General features: G+C 33.6%; 1 protein-coding gene and 1 long non-coding RNA gene across 2 annotated transcripts; both read left to right on the top strand.

Annotated features, from left to right (window-relative positions):
- Window positions 1-22348, top strand: LOC119077645. Its single transcript, XR_005087845.1, has 4 exons — window positions 1-166; window positions 12315-12321; window positions 19067-19072; window positions 22338-22348. It is a non-coding gene; the product is annotated as an uncharacterized LOC119077645 (long non-coding RNA).
- LOC119077644 (flexible cuticle protein 12-like) lies at window positions 4339-5042 on the top strand. Its single transcript, XM_037184865.1, has 3 exons — window positions 4339-4459; window positions 4522-4602; window positions 4669-5042. Exons 1-3 carry the CDS (start codon window positions 4448-4450, stop codon window positions 4969-4971), a joined length of 396 nt encoding a protein of 131 aa, XP_037040760.1. The 5' UTR covers window positions 4339-4447; the 3' UTR covers window positions 4972-5042.
- Window positions 22349-23331: the final 983 nt, after the last annotated feature.

Raw genomic sequence — 23331 nt, 5'->3', positions numbered from 1 at the left:
GAACTTATAACTTTTACCTTATAAGTAGTCGACTTATAACCACGTGACTTATAACCACGTGACTTATAACCACGTGACTTATAACTTATAAGTGACCGACTTATAACTTATAAATTCGGATTTATATGTCGACTTATAATTATATGTCATTTGCGCAAACTCTCTAGTAAATAGAACCGGTACCGTTAGATCTTGTAAATATTATTTAGCATTGCTCAGTTTGTTTAAAATGTAAAAAAAAAATCTGGAAACAATCTTCGGTGACGAGTTTTTTTGTTTTTGGTAATCCGCAAAAATTTAGTTTTCGCTTTTATGGGAAATATTTAAAATAGCACCGTTGCATCTAATTCTATGCACATATCGTTTGCGAATTGCAAACAAAAATCTGTTATTAAATGTGTGTTGAGATTCCGGATTTAGTAGACAACAACCGACAACGGTACAGAAATTAATTTATAAAATGAAAATTCTTCGGTTTTTCCAGACGAATATTTAATGATTCCAGTAATTTTTCTGTATGCATCTTTGGGCGAAAATGAAAAGCACACTCCTAGCATGGCATATTACCTACGTAACCATCATCAAAAAACTAAAAAAAAGTAAAAATTACTTATGTGGAAAAATCCTAAGCGCTTGTGTGAAGCAAAAGAAAATTTTCATTTTATGATATATCCCTCATCCTACCATTATACACATAATGTTTGGTGTTTGGATTTTTACTCGTCGTGTTTTTGTTGTGCTTTTATATTGCGATATTCTATATCGTTGCGCATATTTTATATCGTTCGCGGTTTTTTTTTCAACTTTTAAGGTGGATAAAATGCTTTATGTTCAAAGCAAAAATTTTTACTTGAAATTTTTGTGAACCATAAATAAAAATATCCTTGATGAATGCATACGATATTTATTTTCTCACTGGTATTATACAAGGGAATATTTTATAAATGTGAGCAAATATGCTACCCTCTTTAATCTATTGTATACACACGTCGGAAATCTTAAAATCGTTTGAACTCACTTCGTTTTCCTCGCCTTAACAAAACGCACAATCGCTGCCTGTATATAATACGTATTAATCAATTTGAACGACATTTGACAGTCGGTTTTTTTATGCTGTTATTTTAATTAAACTAATTATTTGCCGATAATCGTGCAGTGATCGATTTCGCAAAAGGGAAAAATATGCTTTGATCTTCCATATTAAAGCAATTTATGAGCGCCAAATACCAATACTAAAAAGTCAATTTAAATAACTCAAAGAGTCTGCATACGTATGCGTTTAGATTGATTGCGGTCTGTCTTTGATGTACACTTTTTTTGATGATTAATTGAAGAAATTTTTGTGTCTAAGCGGGAATCAGACGAGCAATCAGAGTGTAAATATTCCGAAAATAAATTTGCAAAAATTGAACCGATCTGATAATAAATTTTTGTTTGTTTCTGATCTGATTACTGTCTGAAATGGCTTCTGTTGATTATTTTTACATTCGATGATTTGTTTTATTCAGCAATGACGAATTTATAAAAGATTTTCTTATCTATGACATTACCACAAATAGATCACGCACAGGAAGATGCGGGAAAAGGCAATAAAAACGCATATGATTCAATTCGGTACAATTAGGCCGTGTCACCGCATATTCTTCAAAAGAATTAAAAATTCTCAAATAAGTTGACATTTTTAGTCCGAACATTTCTAACAACAAACTTGATGTAAGCCTATACGTTAAATTTTCCAGTAGTTCAACAAACTAATCCGCGCCGAGTTAATACTACAAAATACGAATACAATACACTATTTTTGACTTGGACTTTGCCAAACAAAAACAAATTGTCAATATAATAGCAATACTGTTGATCGCTAACAAAAATTGAATAAACACAACACTGTCCTACAAGTTCACCACACTAATTTTAACTGAAAGCCAGGCTTTCACTTCCGAGGTCTTTAGGCAATATACCTTGCGATTTGCGTATTTTTAGGGAACATCCAGAAGTTTGTCACAGCAGGCTATTGAACCCACTAAAATCTAATTTTAAGTCGCTAAAATAACTCCATAAATCTTAATGTGATACTAAGAATCCACGTGTTTCACTGAGTCCTGGGAGCGATCCTGAAGACATGGATGTAATATTTTTTGCACTTTCGTACACTTTTCCGAACCCTTTCAAGAAATAACACTAAATAACTAAAGAAATCCAACATTACATCTACATTACACATTACATTACATCTAAAGGAAGTGTCTGAAAGAATCTGTCCTATTTTCACTGTTAAATTGTTCCCTTAATTTTGTCGGCGATGCAGAATCGGAAGGAGCAGAATCGGAAGCAGGATGGAAATCATGGGATGAAGAACCGAGAAGCGGAGGTGAGAAATTCGGAGGAATGCGTAGAAAAAAGTTTTTTATTGGAACTTTTTAATGTTTTTTGTTTGCACTGTGCGGCGGTGATTTTGTTTGTGATGCTACGACAGGGTTTTCTTCGCAGTAGCTTTCTAAACGAATCCTGTTTCCATCAGTAGATGGCAAGTGTTTTATGCAAACTTTTAAATGCTAGTCCGAAGAAAACGTTTGCTGCTGTCTCGGGAAGGGCATCAACTGAGGATGATTGATACCCGAGGTCGAAACTGCGTTTGTCTTTTCTGTACCCTCACTTAACGTGAACCCTTGGGTAAGGGAAGAGCCCGACGCTCTGTTTGTTGTTGTACGTTATTCTGTTTTCTGTGCAATCGAGCGCGGCAGACGGCAGACGACGTTTGTCTTATTGTCTGTTGATACAGATAAGAGGAAGAAGAAAGAGTATAGTCATTGAATCTGTTACTTCTTCTGTTCAAATTACCCGCCTGTATAAGAAAAAATCTTTTACTATGGCTGTTTAAACATAATATATATAAGACCACATTAACCGTAGCTCATCGCTTAATTTGGTCGTTGCTGTCGATATCAGATGTTTTGCCTTTTCTAAAAGGTTAGGGCGTTCTTTGAAAAGCTGTAGTAAACGTTACCTATAATATTTTTCAAAATGTGGCATTGCACTAAAATCACAAAACAAATTTAACTTCAGGAAAATCAGGACCCCTTCGATCTACTATACAAACATCTAGCGATATCCGGAGCATTATTCGAATCACGAACATTTATCATTATCACTAGTAGAGAAGAAAGTAAATAGGCTAGTGGAATTCTGGCTAGTTTTTTTTATAGAATGTTACAATTAATGATTCATAAAGTAAAAGATATTGATTTCTAATGCTGCAGTATGTTTTCAGAGAAAGACGAAATAGTGTTTTATATAGCTAGAACTGTAAAAAGTAAAGGGGTAGTTTACGACACCGAGAACTAAGCTACTACTTCGCATTTCTAGCCTTGTAAATAGTTGTATATATATTAAGCGGCTGAAAGTTCACTTGCCTTACTGTAAATTGATGCACCTTACAGTAGATAGATATATAAAAGGATACATAATCGAGATCATGTCGCTATATATGTTTTTCTCCAGCCTCCGGCCGCTGACTAATTTACGATCGGCTGAGATTTCTGTTTGCAATTCCATGTCGATTTTTAATAAATTCCATTTGTCATAATAAATTTCATTTTCAACTTTCAACAAATGAGACAATGAACTTTTGCTTCAGTTTATCGTTCGTTTTGCATAAACTTATGAACAACATTCATCCATCACTGCTGATTAGCGAATGCGCGTTTAGGATAGTTTGCATAAATTATTTTCGGTGCTTAATACAAACACTTATAATACAATAAACGATCGGCCAGCCGGTATGGCATGATGTTCCAATATGACCTGAGATCTGGTTTTTTTCTACTTATTGTTCAAGTTCAAAGAAATTAAGATCAAGACGATGATGAGGAAGCTTCTTGTTATTATAGTTATTTATGGAACACATAAAAATTGCATAAATCATCTAATATTAAACGAACTGTTCGGAAGAATTGCACGGAATTTAGCACAAATTGGAAATGAATAAATTATCACTCAGGTCCATTGTCTGCTCTACACATTGCATTGAATTGAGATTTTTTATTGAGCAACGCAGAGTATAATACGCTGGGAGAATCGATTTCCCTTTACTATTTACTTTTATGAACAAAACGAAAGCATCTCAAGTCAATTAGCCCTCATTTATATTCATAGATTGATTCTCTTCGTCTTGGCACTTTAACCACTGGTTATTGATTAATATCAACAAAAACCAAAAGAATGGAAATCGAAACATCTTTCGATCCATAAGGTCATTTCCATGAGAAATCGGTATTTCGTTTGGCATTGATGTAGTGCAAATCTGGTTTTTAATTCGGAATCAGTTTCTTTCTGTTCTCGTTATCAATTTATTTGTATAAATAGAATTAGAAGACGGTCTAATATCAGCAGTTGCAACTGATCCATTCGCGTTGAATTAAGTGTCAGATCAAACCGAAATTTTAAAATGTTCAAATTGGTAATACAAATTCATTTTTGATTGATTTTCAATTGTTTTAACTCCAATTGCCTTCAATGTAGGTCGTTGTACTTTCAGCCCTATTCGGAGCAATTTATTCCCAAACAAGTGATACAGATGCAAACGTTGTTAATTTCGAGAGTGTAAGTGTATTGAAATCCTACACTCAATTCAACCTTAACAGCCTCGTATAATTCCACACAAAATAGAACAACAATCCAGACGGTACATATCAATACTCATACGAAACCAGCAACGGAATTTACGCTAGAGCATCAGGTGTTGGTGGCGAATCAGAAGAAGGTGAAGTGAGATATGTTGCTGCTGATGGTACTCCTATTAACTACAAGTACACCGTTGATGATGGCGGTTTTAAGCCGGTTGGTAACCATATTCCTCAAGAGCCAGCACACATTGCCAGATTGATCGAATGGTTGGAATCACATGGGTCAGAATCTTCAGACGATGGTTCCTATAGAAGTGTTGGCGATGATGGTTCGTACAGAGAATAAGTGAGTTCGGAGTTGTTAATATAACTTATTAAAGACGTTTTTGTTGTGAATATTAAAATTTGTTTTACAAAGAAACGGACTTTAGGTGAAATGTAGTTTGGAACGGAACTGGCCGAAAGTAAAGTGAAAATGACTGAAAAAGTTGTCTGAAATGTTCATATGACTAAACTGTAACTGCTTGCCAATGTGCGGCCACTGTCATATAAATTTCTTGTTTCAATTTTGTTGAAAAACGTTTCTCGTCCAGTAGATGTAAATCCCTCGGTTAATCCACTCAAAGAACTTTTCTTCATTATCGCTTGGTGCATTTCGTTATCTAAAAAGTAGACACTTCCTCAAGGCATCTGTTATCGACAACGACGACCAAGAATAAACGACGAGCTCTGAATAGCGTGACCTTATATGGAAAAAGCATTAGCTAAAACAAATGAAGTAGGAGACTTTGCATGTCAATATCTTTCAAATGTTTAGATCAAAAGAAGTAGTAGAACCAATATTTGTACGGATGAAAGGTATTTGTGGGTTCCATTACATCCATGCCTTCAATTTTTGGAAAACCTTCAATTTATCGAGCTGTTTATAAAGTAACATTAGTAAAATGTTCTATTAAATCTTACAGAAATCATTCGAGAATTTCCACCAGTCACCGGCGTAGCAAGAGTTGTTAGCACTGATTATTGTATCGCCGAATCAAAGGATCATAATCGAGAAACGGACATCCCCGATTCAGATTCTGATCGATACTCGCCCGACACAATGAGAAAACAGTATTCCCTCTCATTTTTTCTATTCGGACAGGTTGGTATTGGCGAGATGTTACTCGATGATAAATTTATAGGCTTATTCCTCACAACTGTGGCAGCCGCATGTTTTTCGTATCAGGTAACATCTCCAGTGTAGTAAGTAGGAAGTAGTAGTTTTCCTTTGTTTGAGGTAATTTTGAGTTTGGAGTTTTTGTTATTAGTTTGGAGCAGGGTTGGGCGACGCTAGTCGTCCGCTACTTTTTGTTTTTTTAAATTCGATTTTAGAGCCAAAATTTCGAATGGGGTTAAAAGACAAAGTTGTTTCGTGCACCTTCCCAGACATTTTTTCCTGAGACGTCGACATCGAAAAATTGTGAAACAGAAATTTTGGTTAAGCCTGCACTATGAACTTTACCGTTACCTCGGGTTCAATAGAAATTCCTGATTCACAGAAGGATTTTTAGATGTCGACATCTTAGAAAAAAAGGTTCGTGCAAGGATCAGCTTTTGTCTTTGAAAGCCATAATAAATTGTAGCTTTAAGTAACGAAAGTTTACAAAACTTAGCATACAACTAGCGCAGCCCAACCCTGGTTTGAAGTAGGCTTTCGAAAATCTATTACTTCAAAAAACCTTCAACTATGCAAAGAATTATATTCTCTGAGTGACAAATCGACTTGAATTATTTTCCTTCGCCAATACCAATAACCACAGATCCGTAATCTGAAATACGTAAGCATTCACAATGATTAAAATATGGCAGAATTATTTCCATTGTATTGAATTATTCAAACATGAAAAACAAAATTAAAATCACACCCTTGAGATGTTAACAGATTACCGAAATCATAGATGTGGAAAATTATTTCCTTATACACCGCAAGAAGAAAACTTGTGTGCTCTGTTACAAGTTTCTCCGTTTCTTTTCCGAAAAGCTTCTCTTCTCAATGAACGGTATGTTAGTCACTCATGTACGGTTATATATAAAGCATACAATGTTCTACATGCTTCGGGAAATTTTACATTGTATTTCTCTGACACACCAGCTTTATTACATTCACCTTTTCATTGCCACCAATAAATGAATTATGTAATAATTGAGTGATTTTGTGATGTATTGTTTGCTTCGGGGGTTGTTTTTTTTTCGGAGGTTCTATGTGCATTGATGAGTGGAATAAGACTTTGGTATTTCTTTGAATGTGATATTCAGTTGAGATACAATAATTTGTGGAACTCAATTATTAATCGAATTTTATACCATAATCAGTCATCCAATTTTGGTAATAGTTGAAAAGGTAATCGGAGATGGTAAGGAAAAAGTTTGTGTGGATGCAAGTTCTGTAGCATGCGCGAAAGACAGTTCTGTAGCATACGACAAAGACATTAAGGTTAGACAAAAGTTAGACAGATTTGGGTCGATGAATTTCAGTTAATCGTCACAATAAACTAACCGGGAATTGCGGGAAATGGTGAAATTTGAAAATTTACTAAAAACAATCGAGCAAGAATCATTTCCACGGTGATTTATTTGTTTTGAAATTGTATCGAAAGTTGTAAAAAGTTATGAAAACTTTAATTTTTCTAAAATCATCAACCGATTTTAAGATTTTACTCTTTTCAGTTTAGCTCCAGAATTTTATGTAAAAAAATCCAATGTCCACTTATTGAACGAATGAAACGTGAAATACTTACACTGAAGAGTATAACAATTTTCAAAAAAATACTCAACACATTTATTATTTTTGATTAAACTCTAAACTTCTTAGAAACATATTTTAAACAACAGCTCTTATGAGTTTAGAATTAATACGGTTGAAAATTCACACTTTCAGTGCTACTTGTATAAAATTCAAAAACATTTCCTGCGAAATTCGTTCTCCATTGAATTTGGACGTAAAATTTCACAAATAAAAAAAAGTGCAGAAAATTGGAATCAGTTGATACGCACATTCCATTCTACAAACAACGATACACTTCGATGACAACGATAAGATTTGCACAAAAATGAACTCAATTGCTGATTTGCACAAAAATATTGAACTCAATCACTGAACTCAATCAAACCTTAACAGAGTATTAGCTCTTCCCTCCTCAACCGACCATCACGTACAGTGAATTTGATAGAGACTTCTATCGAAACGGAAGTACTGTTTCGGCCTCAGAGTCCGGTGTTGGCCCTAGGACAGTATAGGACTGTCCATCATCAGTTGTTCCACCGGCTCCTTTACAAGACAGCATAAATTTACAACGTTGAACAGGTTGTTGACTATTTTATAAACTTGGATACTTTTTCATCAGATGATGAAGGTGATAGAAATTGAGAGTGCTTAGAAAAATCCCCAATACAGCACGGAGTAAACGCTAACTTTGAACAAACTCAAATAAACTCAAAATAAACGAAATCTGAGATAAATTCACACAAATGAAATCCGAACTCTCCTCACGACGATACGAACTCTCTTATTGACAATATACAGGAACTCAAAATTCGTAATCAATATCAGCGTCCTGATCCATCTTATCAGAGTCCTTGATATTCTCTCTTTCAAACGCTCCGATTGTTTTCTCTTTCAAACGCTCCGATTTAACAGTCCAACATTTATTCACTCATTCAGTGGTTCACAAATTCTTTTCGAAGTGTATCGTTGTTTGTAGAATGGAATGTACGTTATGAACCTTTTTGCTGAGATTTAATTTTTATTAAAATACCAAATATAAACATTTCCCGCAACTCCCCGCTTGTTTTTTGCTTGGAGCGTGTTTATATGACTTTAACCAATCACAACATAATACAGATTGTTTGGAGAGTTCTTTTCTTTACACCGAATCTCAAGTGCTGTCGCCCTATTCAGCTTAGCTGAATACGGTTAGTGACAGAAACTTTTGTAGGTGACAGCGTCAGTTTCTATGTATATACGCAGTGGAAGATAGAATAAACGGCATGTCTTATAGTTGTTGCATCGTGATGACAGAGATGTTAGCCTTCCTTTATGACATTGAGATACTTCAAAATTTTCATTTGTGATAACTTTCGACCTAACGTTTCAGAATCGGCAAGCGAATCTCGATAAATGCGTTAAATCTGATACTTCTTTAGCAATATTACCTAGTGCTCGACACAAAATCTTTTACTTCGCTTGTTTCAACGAACATTTTTTTTATGAAAGAACACATTAACTGAAGCGATCATTGTTGTCGTTAATATCGAAAAGAAAAAACTAGCCGTTTGTTTCAGCTCTTAAAAATCTGTTGTCTGTTTCAGTCACATACAAAAATTTATTCTTTTAAAATCCTCCGAAATTTTACGAAGGAAAATCCTTAAATTATTAGAAAATCCATAGAAAACCCTCAAATTCACATAATCAAAGAAAATCTCTTAAATGGCCATCCAGAATAAGCAAAAATCCCCTGAAAATCTTTGGAAAACGATAGGACAATCCTTAATAATCATCGAAATCCTCAGAGGACTGCCTTTGTCGACGAAATTTACAAATATTAATAATATTTACGAATAATAGCCCCTCGCTAGAAAATGCGTTTCCGAGCGGGCAGTTAATAAAAATATTTAAAATTAGACTCGACGAGACACATAGAACCGAGTCACTCAACTTACTTAGTTGCACACATTCAGTGCGAGAGATACTTTTGACGAAGAGCCTACCGATTTTTTTTATCTCGAAAGTTGTTTTTGCAGAGCTACAGCACCCTCCAAAACTCACCCCTTTAGTCTAATTTTTTGAAATTGGTTTTGGATTCAAGGGTTCAAATCGTGTCTACGCACATAAAAATGATTCCACTACAAAAACGGTCCGATTTCGGTAGGGTGTTTTGTAAAAGAAACCTTCTGCAGCATCTAGCACTCAGCGCCCTGAACCATTCAAACCATTCAGCTCTCTAGCGCCCCTTTGTCTTGACGAGCAATTTTTATTGTGTGTCAAAAATTGTCTTTTTAATTTAACCTCGATCATATTCCCAGCGCCCTGGACCGTTCAATTGGTCTCTATGAAGATGCGGCACTGCACATATTTTTCCATTTTTTTGTATCCCTTTTATCAATGCAACATTCATTTAAAAAATATAAATTTTGATGTGTCGCACTGAATAAACGAACCATTTATTAGCAGGTTTTACTACCACACCATGCCTTAAATAAATTTAATTAAAAACCGAAAAAAAATGGAAAATATTTTTATTAAACAACATGAATATGGTCTATAAAATTTATTTTATCGTCAATTCATAGAGTGTGACATTATTGTGTATACTACATCAAGTTTTAATGCTATGAAAATAAATATTTTGATTTGATAACGCATCTCTTTTTCGTTAATAAAATTAGGCGCCAAATAACAAACAAAACATATTTTCCAACGCATTCTTCAAATGACTTATAATTTTCGTTTTTTTTTATCCGTCTTTGATTGTCTTTTGAGACATTTGAAATATTTACAGAAGAGTATGTTGTTGGTGTTATCATTGAAGTGTTTAGTGTAGTGTCTACGTACAGATATAATATGCGCGGTTGTTTCAATTCCTTTTTTTCGTTGTTCGGAACAAACACAATGTCAATAAAGTTTATTTATTCCATTTTTTATCGTCAATAAATCATCTTCTCAAGAGACAAATTCTTTCCCTAATCCACAAAGAGCATTAAACATCTTTTCCTCTAATAAATCACCCTTCAACTATCCCAACAATATTTTTTTTTACTGTGTGTATATATAACTCATATATGTGCGTTGTGTATCCTTTGAGCCTTTTACTCCACACATCGCCCACATCCGTATTGGTAACAATAAAAAAACGATTTTCCAATATCCGTGATGTGATCTCTTTCGTTCAATTGCCCATTCAACCCCAACAAAGGGCTAAATGTTGTTGTTTTTGGGGATAAAAAACATATTGTTATGTGGTACCAAGAAAAGCGAATGGATGAAAAAAAAAATCACCAAAACGAGTAAAACTTGCCAAAAAAAAAGAAACCCTTACAGCATACCCATACGGAATAAATCTAATATCGTTGGGAAGGGGGATGGATTTGGATATGTTGATGGTGAGTTTATTTATTTTATATTGGTTTTTGTCATAACGAAATGTGATGGGCGTTTTGATGTGCTGGTTTTTTGTCTACTGATTAGCGATATTATATTCATCCACTCGCTCTGTCCAAATTCGAGCAAATAATTATAGGAAAATTTTGTAAAATTTCGTAAAATTTGCTCGATATTGTTATCTGAACATCAGCAGTAGTGCCTGTCGAATCTTTATAAGTCTTTTGATGGATAACGACGCTTAATAAGCAAAAAATTTAAACTTTGAATTTAATCAGAACCAATCAAATAACGGATCTTTGGCTCAGTGACCAAGGTAGACTAGTAGCAAAATTTGTGGTACAGCTGAGTCACTTTTATACAAATTGATTTTAATTGAACTTTGTGGAATTATTGGTAAAAATTCTTTTGACTAACCGAGGGACTCACCAACCGTCTATTCCAGTTAAACGTTCCTAAAATCTGCACTGAGTTGCGTCTTCGAATCAGTATACTCATTCTTTGGTTGCGGAAAAACGTAGAACGAACATCTACATAAAGTACGTTTTAAAATTTCCTCAGTTCATCCACCGACCGGACCGGCGTAACCTCACAGGATGGTCCAACTGTTTCCATTGCATGGTTAACCATTATGGTTTGCAATATCCAAATGAATATAAATTACCAGGTATGGTCTAATGTCACCGCGAAAGACGAAACAATTTAAAAAACGGATTCAAACGCACTCATTTTCATATTATTTTGACATGAATAATGAATGCGTTCAAGATAAAACGATTTTGAAGATTTGGTATTTCCTGGATTTAAATCGTACGGCGTACCTCGTTAGTGCACCAGTCTCTTTTGATGAGAGACTGTTTCCATAGGAAAATCGTCATTTCATTGGCTCATTCCATTTAGATTTTGATTTAAAATAGCTTGCTGATCAACTTCCCGGCGTGACAAGACTGACTATACATACAATTTAACCTCTGACCATTTACTTAATTTGGACTTTGTGGAGACGAAAGAAAAGTTTAAATTTTATTTACTTTAAATCGAATTACATGCGACATTATGTACCATTTTTTTATTACATAGTATCACAGTCAGCATTGTTCTTCCAAACCACGATATTAAAAACGTTGTATAGAAATCGCAGCATGAAACCTTCAATTTGATCGTCAAAAATGTATAGAAGAAATCAGTTTCTTTAAAAAAAGGAAGACTCATAGTGATTTGGAGTGTACATGTATTTGGTTGCGGTGGCGGTTGAAGGAAAAATATATTAAGGATTCCAACTACAATACATCATCTTGTGAATGAAATGTATTTTATGAGATTTATATTTACCATTCTATGGCATAATATCTGATGAATGTTACAAATGCATTGAAATATTTAAAAGAAAAAAAATAACATTCTCTTGAGTTACGTGAATATTTCACCCTATCGTCGTTGTAAATATTCCAATGTAATAAATTACGTTATTCTTTCGATTGTCACCAATATACGGATGTTAGTAAATCGTCGTCTTCGAATGTAAAACGCTCAAGTTAGAAGGGTTGTAGATGTACAGTAAATTTACATCTCGTCAAATATATGTTTCAACTTTCAGACGACAAGCATATCAGCAAATTTTTTTTGTCGGATCTATTACTTCATTTGATCTAAGTATTTTCAGTAGATTGATTTCAAATCGTTTACTTCACGAAAGTGAATAAAACTTGGCAAAACCTTTCTATAATAACGTAGCTGGGAGCTTGGTGCTGACATTATCTTATTCAAATAGCATAAGAAAAATTTCCCTTATAAGCTCTACTAGCTTATGATCATGAATAATACAGCGATATCAGACCGTGTGGAATGAAACAATGATATCGCTGACTATACTGCAATATGAATCAACATTTTCATTTAGCAACAAACTTAAATAAAATAAGAAAAACTTTGGAGCATCAGTAGTGGTAAGAGAAGAAATAATGACGAGTTCTGATATTGGTTTTGTGATTGTCAACAGAAACTTTATTATCATTCCCTCTACTTGCAACCACATAATACGAAATTGACGAAATTGCAATGCTAACCATCTGGTTTTCATTATGCTCTGCGAACAAACGGATCATTATTTGTTGATTAAATATTGGCATATACACAAAAGTAACAAATAATTTGCTGAGAAAAGACCCTTGGCAAAACACATAAAAGACATCCTTAACACTTGTGCCTATCAAATATTATTTTGACGCTCTCTTCGAAATTGTAGCGTGTCAGCTCATACATTTCCGTCATATATAGGATACCTATATGCACAACCGAAATTACAGATCAGAATCTATTTGAATTTTCTCACATCGAAAACCTCAATAACTTAACAGGAAATTATTGTACAAACAAAACACCCAAAATTTCCAAATGTAATATGCGGTTACATGACAAACATTTGGTTTCAAATAATCGGTTTCTGATTAAACTGCTTCTTCAAGGAGTAACCAATTCATAATTAATTAGCAAAGTTTTCGTCTAAGTGAGTGTGGATTTTGTTTCCAGGCGAAAAGGTAAATAATGTTATCGCTTCCACGCTGTATGTATTGTACACCGTAGTATTTGATTATATCATTATTTCATTGTTCAAATATCGGTTTAAATGCTGCAATTTAATGGTTATCGAGATCTGAATATTGATAATTTTGTAATTTTGTCTGTTTAATTTTTTTTATAAAGTTTACTCGAAAAGATTGGGAATAATTTGTAGCATTTGACAAGTCACAAATAATACCCTTACATTCACTTAGCGTTTCGTTTCAATGGTACAATACGACCGTTTGTCATTATCATCCTCAAATTATGAAATAAGAGCAGAACTAAATAAGAACGTTGTCCAGTCCATTGTCTGGTGCATACAGAGGCGTTGAAGACAAGATTTACCGTCTTGAGAATGTGTATTGAATCGAAGGCCACGATAAATTTGGGATTCCACTTGTTCTGTATAATGCTGACAGCGTCATGACTTCTGGCATTACCGTCCGCAGTGACCAAGTTTTTATTGAATCTTTAATTTCTTTTGGTTAAAATATCTTGAAGTATCTTGCTAATGTGTGATTACAAAATCTATTACTTCAATAGTTTTAACATACACTCTACTATATAAGACCACATAACTCAGAGCTTATCGATTATTTTTAACATGGCTATCGATAACAGATGATGACTTTAAATTATGTTTATAGTGCGTAGATAGCCAAGGGTAGAAAACAGTGTTTGCAACGTTTCATGATAATGCCCATGTCCTGTCCGTGGAAACCCAAACCCATGGGCATGTTACATCGGCTGCAGGTGGAGGAATCAAATCAAAAGATTTCAGATTGCCTCATTTTCTTTCATCCTAGACTACATTATACGAATCAAAACAATCAACACGAAATTCAGTGGGTCTTGAATGATTGGTTTTTCACTTTAGCCGCGTTCGTCAAAGTTAAACATGATTAATTGATTATTTGTTACTTTTTGGGCTGGTTTTTCGATTTGTTCGATATTTCCTCTAAATGGAAGTTTATGTATTCAGTGTATCAACACCCCCGTATTTTTTTGTCATTGTCATTATACGAAATGCATCACAGAAAGTGTTGTATACCAGACAACAAACATTTTCGGATGTATCTCCTTTTGAACAACCCACCACAAATCAATAGTCTTCTTTAACTAATACGAAAAACAGAAACAAAACATTTGAAGACTGGAAATGGATGAAAACATTTTTAATATTTGAAATGGATGCATAGCATTTACAAACCAGCGCAAGTGCATCACATATATATAATACTTTATCAAAAGTCAATGCTTTACATATAAAACCTCTGCGGGCGATTTTAATACATCACTCTCTATTTTTGATATCACTGGAGAAGAACTCATTCAGTCGTTCCCTTTGTTATTATAATTAAATCGACCGGTTATAATCAAATTCTTTTTCAAACTTGTGGCAGTTTGACAGCTTCGACTTACGCATATTGTGTTCTTTTTTCTTTTCCTTTAAATGAAAAAAAAGGGAAAATCAAAGGTATCGTTTAAACGTTGATTTTGTATGGGGAATTCGGTTCGGATTCTTATTCCTATACGTTCTACACGTACATATAATAAATGTGTTAGCATACACGGTTTTGTAGTTAGTTATGTTTAAATATGTTCAAAAGCGAAATAAAAAATCAACAATTTCTTATAAGAAAATTATATGCGTTGAACTTGTAAATACATTTCAAATTGACAAGGAACTAAATTCATTTTGAAACACCCTTTGAATCAAATTATATGGTTTTGTAATCAATTCGAAAATGGTATTATTGACTGCTGCAACTATAAAGGTACCCAGTCAATGTGTCAGAAGTGGAGGAATATTTCATGCGCTTTTATGTAGATCCTCCAGGTCAGTTGAGGTTACTTACAAATCTTCGAATTAAAATGTCAGATTGACCGTCTCTTGTCAGGCCATGACAACAAAGGTTTTGGTTACAAAGGTTGCATTTTGATACAATGCTCTAACTATCCCATTTTGCACACAAACAAGTCTAGCGAATCATAATGAAAATGAAATTTCAATTCATATCTAACCTTGTCGAAGCTGGTTAGTAAGCTACGACAGCTGAGGCTAAACGTAAACATGTTGTTTTAATTCTTCTGTAGAAACGAAGGGATATGACTATTTCAGGTCAGCCAACGATGTTCAGGTATCGGGTTAAGTTAAAAGAAAAAATCAGTTTCGGGTCAAATCAGTCTCCAGGAAATTTCAGATCTGTCTCGTGTTGACTCTACCCGTTACTACCTTCGAAAATCGGTTTAAAGAATTTCCTCAAATTGTCAAATTGTCCATAACTTACTTAACAAAATTATAAAAGCCTTCAATTTTCTATAAAATGTTCGATGACTGTTTCTCACTCAGGGACGGCTTATGACGAAAATTATTTACAGAAATGTTGACAGTTAGTGTGAAATTAAGTCTCGAATCTAGTACAATTATTGGTCCTGATGCGATGATTAAGGATCGATGGAACTAAATAAGAATACGTCTAGTTCAATGCTGTGCAAGAAAGGAAGTGAATTTTTTAACTTGTAAAATGTCATACAGAGTTGAGTACACTTATTGCTACTGAGTATTCACAGTATTGTCATATGAGAGACTTACATCCCCAACAATGTAAAAATAAAGTTTGCGAAAGAAAATACTATTCACTGGGGCTTGCGTACCTTCTTCGGTCCAGTTTTCGTTGCAAACAAATGGGAACGCCTAACTCATTATCCCATTGCCTAACCCTTTCGTCCCGCGTACACGAGTACATAATCGAATATGTCCATTTGATCGTTTTTATTATTATTTTTTTCCCTGATATTCTCCAATCTTTGAGAAAGATATCTTTACCATACACTTGAGCTAAATATTAAGCACCAATGTATATATTTAATAAATAACATTGATTGACATTTTTCAATTTTTGTTTGAATGGAAACTCCCGCAGAGAACATATCAAACTTCAATTATGATTGAAAATAATTAAAATAATTTTTGATTTTTATGTGATCGTACAAATATGCTAGATGTGTGTAATTATGATCGAAATTACTGTTTATGGTTGAACATTGATTTGGCTTGTCTCTTTCTCGTGCTTAAAGCGATACAAATATATTTATCGTGGTAGTAATTAGATATTCTTTAGCAATGTTTTACTTTTCGAATGATGGTATATCAAATGTCGAACGTACTTTTTTGTGTTGCCTTACATGGTACAGTAGTTCAAATAAGAAACAATTATTAACGAGAAATGAACACTAAAAATGTGAACTATTTTGAGGCCGACGGTCACAAAATTCATCAAATTCGACCGGCACAAACAGTTTAATTTTGGATGTATCAGATTTACCTTAAAAATCTCATTACGGCTCTCTTCAGCCACTTTAGTGTACTGAAATGTAACCGAATTTCCCGAAGTGATTAGCCGCCAAATCGCAGACAATCCACACTCCAACAATTAACTTTTTTACAATTTAGGGTCTATTACTTCATTTGATAAAAGTACATATTTTCAAGAGATTTTTCAAATCTTTTACTTCATTTTTTCAAAAATTCTTTTCGCTATATAAGATCACATGAATCACAGATTGTGTGGTAGTTTACTTCTGTAAACTTTATCGATAACAGACTATTGTCTTGTTTACTTCTGATAATTATGATCTCTGAGGTCAGACGTTGTTCATCAGCCTTTCCACACGATCTCGGGAATCTCAATCGAACCAATATGTGCTTGGAAAATATTGACCTGATTGTGAAAACAATAAGTTTACCAGATTCCTGAGATCATGCGCTACACAATGGCATTATGTTTAATTAAAATCCTTGCAGACAGAATTTAATTATTTTTCTATGAATCTGTCAAACTTGCCATTTCCGTCTGCGTTTCCGTTTGTGTTTTCGTTTGGATTTTCTGTTCAGATAACGTGACGTTCCTTAATTAGTTGTATGGCCATGTGATAGTAGCACAGTTTACGATTGTCATGCATTGAAATAATTTATTTATCGCATACGGTGTGTGTATTGTGCGCTATAATTATATCACAAGAAAAAGAGATGTTTGCCTACTGCGATAAAATACCTCACTGATATAAGGCTGTATAAGAGACTCGTACTAATACTCGCGCAAGCGCTTGTATACGTACACGTCTCTTATATACAGCCTTATAGCAGTAATGTACTATTATTGTTATAATCCGTTCTTACACAGCACTGCTCCTAGCATAAACACTGAACTGATAAGTGTCAAAATTGGAGGCTTTGGTGATGTGATGTTTTAAGTCATTTATCTTTACAAAAGAAACGCAGTGCATCCTGTGATTTCATCAGCCTCCGAATATTGTCCATGTTCATACGAGAAGCAGTGATGTGATTCATACATTTTTGTATCTAATAAACTCGGCTATTTTTCCAGAAATATCTCACTTCGCAATCCATCTGATGAATTCCATCAACAGTCTCTCTAGCAAACAAACTTCATTTTGACGCTGTCAAAATACCTCTTTAATTGTTTGTTTGTTTGCACTGTTGATTCATCTCTAATTTTATATGTAAAATACAAAGGCTACCTTCCAGTTTTACTACCTTAATAAACGTAGTTAGGTTGCTAGAGGGGTATTGATTCCATAATTTACAATTTTTAAATGTGAATCGGATTATTGATTAAATCTATTTCTAAAAGGTTATTCGAATGAGTCTTTAATTTTTCCTTGTCACACACACTCTCAAACGAGTAATTTTCTTTATTTTTTGTTGTCAAAAGTTATGTGTTATCAAAATTCAATCGAACGGACGGCTCTCAAGCCCATTATTTGAAGAAGAAAAAGCAGAATCAATTTTTCCCCTAGAGCTTTTCAATAAATTTCTCAATTTATATTAACTTTTCCTTTATTATGTACCTCTATATCCCTCGGTTGCTTTCGCATAAAATCATTCTTTTTCCAACTAATCAAATTTTATTCTTCATATCCTTAATTTTTATATTGCCGCGAAAACAAAGTCCCAAGTGTCTCGTAAAAAAACAACTTCACACAAAGTAAATTTAGATCAATATTTTACACAGTCATCAGATTGTAAAGGAATTTTTTTTTGCTATACTAAAACACCCAATAAATACTGAAATTGCTCATAAATAAAAATAAGAATTTTCAAGGGGGTGTGAGTGCAAAGCGAACATCAGAGCACGATTACAAACTTTTATTCAGCTGTTTCGATTTAGAGCCTAGTAACATAGACAACGTCGGTTTTATGGTTACTTTAAAATTTTCAATAAATTTTTGTTGTTGAAATTTATGCCTCTAAATAGTACATTTTCCGTGGAGTAACGTGTGTCTCGTTGAGGCATAAAAAGCTTTTAATGTGCAGTCAGACCATACTAAGTCGATCAATTTTATGACTCATCTCTATTTGAAAGAATGGATGTGTACCATCACATAATGCTCATTCAGATTAACAACTGAAACAGAAATATAAAATTCTCTGTTCCCATTCGAATTGTTACATATTTCGAACAAAGACCCATGCTGGTCTTGTCCCTTCAAAATTGTTGATATCGAATTAATCACTTTTCTGTGAAATCAGTAGCCGATACAAATAAAAATAAAAAACCAACAGAGAGAATACTTAATCCTCGACAACAATTTATAATATTATCGGGGATCGAAGGTGGTATGTATGCATATAAATAATACGCGGAAAACGAGAGAGAGATATATAAATAAACTTGCATTAAGACAAAATCAACCGTGCAAAATCAATGTGAAGTTTTGTGTTTTGCTAAACTAATTCGCGATGCGGTACTTTGATCTTAACAACCATATTAAATCACTGATCTTTGCCGCTATCACTTTTTATCGACATTTTCCAAGACATTCTTGTATCACCACCTCTCTTATTTGTTTCCAACTTTTTTTTTCGTTCGTCTTGCTGTTTGTTTGTAGGAAAAAAAAGTTTTTTTTTCTGTAACTTTTATTTTTCCGTACAATTAAGTGCACAATGACTTCGAAGGATATTATTGATTTTCATAATCTTTTGTAAAGTGTCACGTTGCGTAAAGCAAATTGATTCCGACTGTTTTATACGTTGCAGGGAGTCTGGACGTAAGATAACAGTCAAATGGAACTTCAGTAAAAAATCTGATATGGTCGAAAAATCACTCATAACCGCTCATATCACAAAACAATTATAAATTGTAAAAACGAGTAGCGATTCAATCAAGCCGATATGTAGTCATATCTCATTTCGTCAGACAACAATCGGATTTAGTTCGCGAGTCTTAACTTAACGATTTAATGTCTACCATTCGATTCGACTTACAGTGTTGTTGTTTTTTTTTCAACCTTTAATATCACAATTATCATTGTTATTGAAACACTGTTAGCGGTGTACAATAGCGCAACGAAACATCAGTTCAAATCAGAAGATTGAACGATTTTAATTTGTTTTGGTAGCCGGTGATGCTTTTTTCTTCTTCTTCTGTTCATCTCACATATTTGTAGTTTATTTATTGATTATTATTGAATTGCTAATGTAAATTGATTCGCTTTAATGGATTTATAAATCGTGCGTTTCAATCAGATTAAATGTGTGATCGCGCACGGTATTAAATACACAGTCAGAGGAATTTAAAAGTCTTTTTTATGGTCTCGTTCCATGCCACTGTTGGTAAATGGTGTTACAAAAAAAAAGAAGAAAGAAAGACATACCAACGTCCAGAAATTATTTTAAAATTAAAGTCAATAAATATCAAATGAATGATAAATTAAATACAATTTAAGCCATGTATATAATCCAATCACCCATTGAATTTCATACATTCATAATCTATGCCCATTTGAAAATTGAAATCAACCAACAACAATAATAATTCGATAATATTTATTGGTATTACAATCAAATAACGACTTATTAAATATGGGCAAGTAAACGAAGTCCTATGGAAAATGTACCTACTTACTTAAGCTTCTTCTTTGTACAAAAAAATCATGTGTTACATTGCCATTACCGCGGTACAATCATAATAAACTTCTTTCGCATATTCGGAATGGAATTCGTTCGATACGATTTTTTTGCGCTTTTCTCCTCTGTTACAACAACCGAAATGGTGCAATTTGAATGTTTTATATTCGTTCGATAAGTGTGTACATAGGGTAAAACTACCAAATACGGACCACTACTGTAACACGAGTCCTCCATTTCCTTTTATTCGTTCGAACGATAGTGGACTTTCAGAGTATTTGTTGGATTAGACAAGATACACTTTGATTAAGGAGCGTCGTCGCTCTTTCCTTGTCTCTAGGTATTCTGCTATGATTTTTCAGTAGCACATTTTTTCTCAGAAAACCTGGAGAGGGATTACGGCGTCAGTTCTTTTTTCTCTATTCTCTTCTGATAGAGAACGATTCACTCTTTCACTGAAAGATGTCGCTGCGACAAAACCATTGTCAACAGAAAAATAATTAATTTTTTACTCGACGGATTTCGGTCAAATAAAATGCCATCGTATAGCACATGATCTTAGGACTCATCTTAGGACAAATTTGGTGTGATTTCATCTTCTATCAGAAATAAACGATGCAATCATCTGTTATCAATAACAATTCTAGAAATAAACGTAAACGTTCTGACTAGCATGATGTTATATAGCGAAAAGTTGCGTGAACAAATGAAGTAAAAGATTTGAAAACAATCTCTTGAAAATTCTTATATCAAATGAAGTAATAGACCCGATTTTTTCAGTGTTTTTCTGATTTTGCGTTACTGAGTATCTGATACGGCTGCTAAAGTGACTGAACTGAGCTGTAAATAGATCTTTAATTTGAATCGTAAACTTGCATAGACAAATTGTTTGTGCCTGTCGAACGAAACAAAGGAAAGATAATACTTGGCTTATAATACAGTAGTGACTCGTATTTGATAGTTTTACCCTATACAAGTATATTGAAACCGTTAATCATATTTAGTTGATTATTTTCATAAATTTCATTGTTAAGTTCCGTACAATGCGTAATTTACATTATTGCATTTGCATTTATCATGCCACTATATATCCTTCTGATTCTTCGCTAATTTCGTATAAATATTTTCGAATTTACAAATCCAATATTATAGGACGCCGGTTACTGTTATTAAATTATATTGATTTAGAAAATGCGTGTGTGGTAACAATAATATTTCATATTTATAAACATTGAGAAGATTGAACTCGGATATATACGTAGATACAATTTCTGCATTAACTGTGGAGAGCGGTTGGTTTAATATTTACTTTGCTCCTTTACCATAGTGGATAAATTATCGCTGAACAATTGTGTCAACTTTAATTACGGTATAAATATTAATTACTGTTTCATATATTGCATTTAGCTTAAGTTGAGGGATTTTCTACTTAAAATGTGCTGGGATCGTTTCTTTACAGTAAACAAAATAATCTTGGAAACAGATTTTTGATTTTTTTAAATTTACAGTTGACATCACTCAAATTTTTGCCTCAACCGAGGCCTCAACAGTTTTACCAGCTGATCGACTTATACAATAACTGCTTGTGCTTGCTTACATTGTCTTTTTATACTACCACGCGCTAGTCATAAAATCGTATCAGCAGTGTCTTTTTTGAGTGGTTTAAATGACACAAATTTGGTTGACGTTCACTGTATTTATAAAAAAAAGTAAAATTAAAAGCTGCTTGGAGAGAAGGTACAAAGTTTCTTCAAGGGAATTTGGTAATAGCAACTTTTTGAGCATAGAAATTGAAGTGTCACTTTAGATGGCTATACGGACTCGCCGTTGGAACATTCCAGTTCGTGATGTGTGCTTTACTGTTTGTTGCGTTAGCATCACCACATTTAGCGTCCTATAACTAACTAACATTTTTCATTAAATCAAGACCATCAGTACGTTTGTCATATTATTTCACAGTCATCGTCGGTTCTAAGAACTACTGGTATACCAGCAGAGACAAAGGACGAATTGTTTGATTCACCTTATGATTCGCTGGATAACGACCAGAACTTTTATAGCCACTTAGATCCACAAGTATTAATACCGGCGATACCAGTATTAATACGGCTGAACGGGGTCAATCTAGAATTTAATGATTCAGATTCTGAGAAACATTAGGTGGGTGAAATTTGGGGAATTTGTTTAAAATAGAGAAACGTTTCTGGGTACTTGCAACTTATTTCTGCATTAGATGCTTTTTAACCTGGAAACATTCCTGTGCTGTAATTGTAGGATATTGACGCCAAGCGCAATTGCGATCTGAAATTTTCATTTACTAATTCTCAAAGTCCGTACAAATTATGTCAACTTTCCATTTTCTAATTCCTCTCTCTAATACACCCAGCCAATTATCCAATTCGTATTTGATTAATTTTCAATTTATTCGCAGTTATTTACAAAATAATTTCATTTTCATTTAATTAAAAACGAAACGGATTCAGCCAATCGAAATGTCTACTAAAACAAATAAATCGCTCTCTTGATAGCTGACGCGTTTGGGGGATTCTTTTTTTGACGATGGATGGTAACGAGAAACAAAAAAAGTCTAAATTTTCCATGAATAATGTTCGGGCAGAGTCTATATCTACTTATAACAAGTTTCAATTTGGAATTGGAATAAAGGACTCGAATTCTTTTTTATAGACTGATTGAGAAAAAAAGGGGTGACTTAATTAAAGACAGTTGTCGATTTTTAAGTGTGGTATTATGGCTGGAAGGGTTTTTTTTTCTTCAATTTCAGAAGAAGAAAAAATCCTGTATCTACAATGCATTGCGTTGAAGATGACACGGTATATAAATTCACGATTCTAAATTAAGAAAAGGGTTAAATTTTTTATTTATGGTATAGATAATAGATAATTACGTCGCGAAATGAAATCAAGTGGAGAGATATAGGCAATTTATTTTCCCGTTTTTTTCTTCGTTTTTTCTTTCCTTTTGTTTGGATAAATAAATCATTGGAAAATTTTAATTAGAAGAGATGAAAAGTGATCAAGATAATTCTGTCCGCGTCATTGAAAAAGTCTTTT

This window comes from Bradysia coprophila, unplaced genomic scaffold, assembly GCF_014529535.1.
Source record: "Bradysia coprophila strain Holo2 unplaced genomic scaffold, BU_Bcop_v1 contig_24, whole genome shotgun sequence".
In the NCBI taxonomy this organism is placed as follows: Eukaryota; Metazoa; Arthropoda; class Insecta; order Diptera; family Sciaridae; genus Bradysia; species Bradysia coprophila.
The sequence above is the reverse complement of the archived record's forward strand: the minus strand, read 5'-3'. Positions and strand labels throughout refer to the sequence as shown.

Excerpts from the sequence above, each read along its gene's own strand:
- LOC119077644 (XM_037184865.1), top strand. Across the intron at positions 4,603-4,668 it reads ACGTTGTTAATTTCGAGAGT|AACAACAATCCAGACGGTAC; the intron begins GTAAGTGTATTG and ends CACACAAAATAG.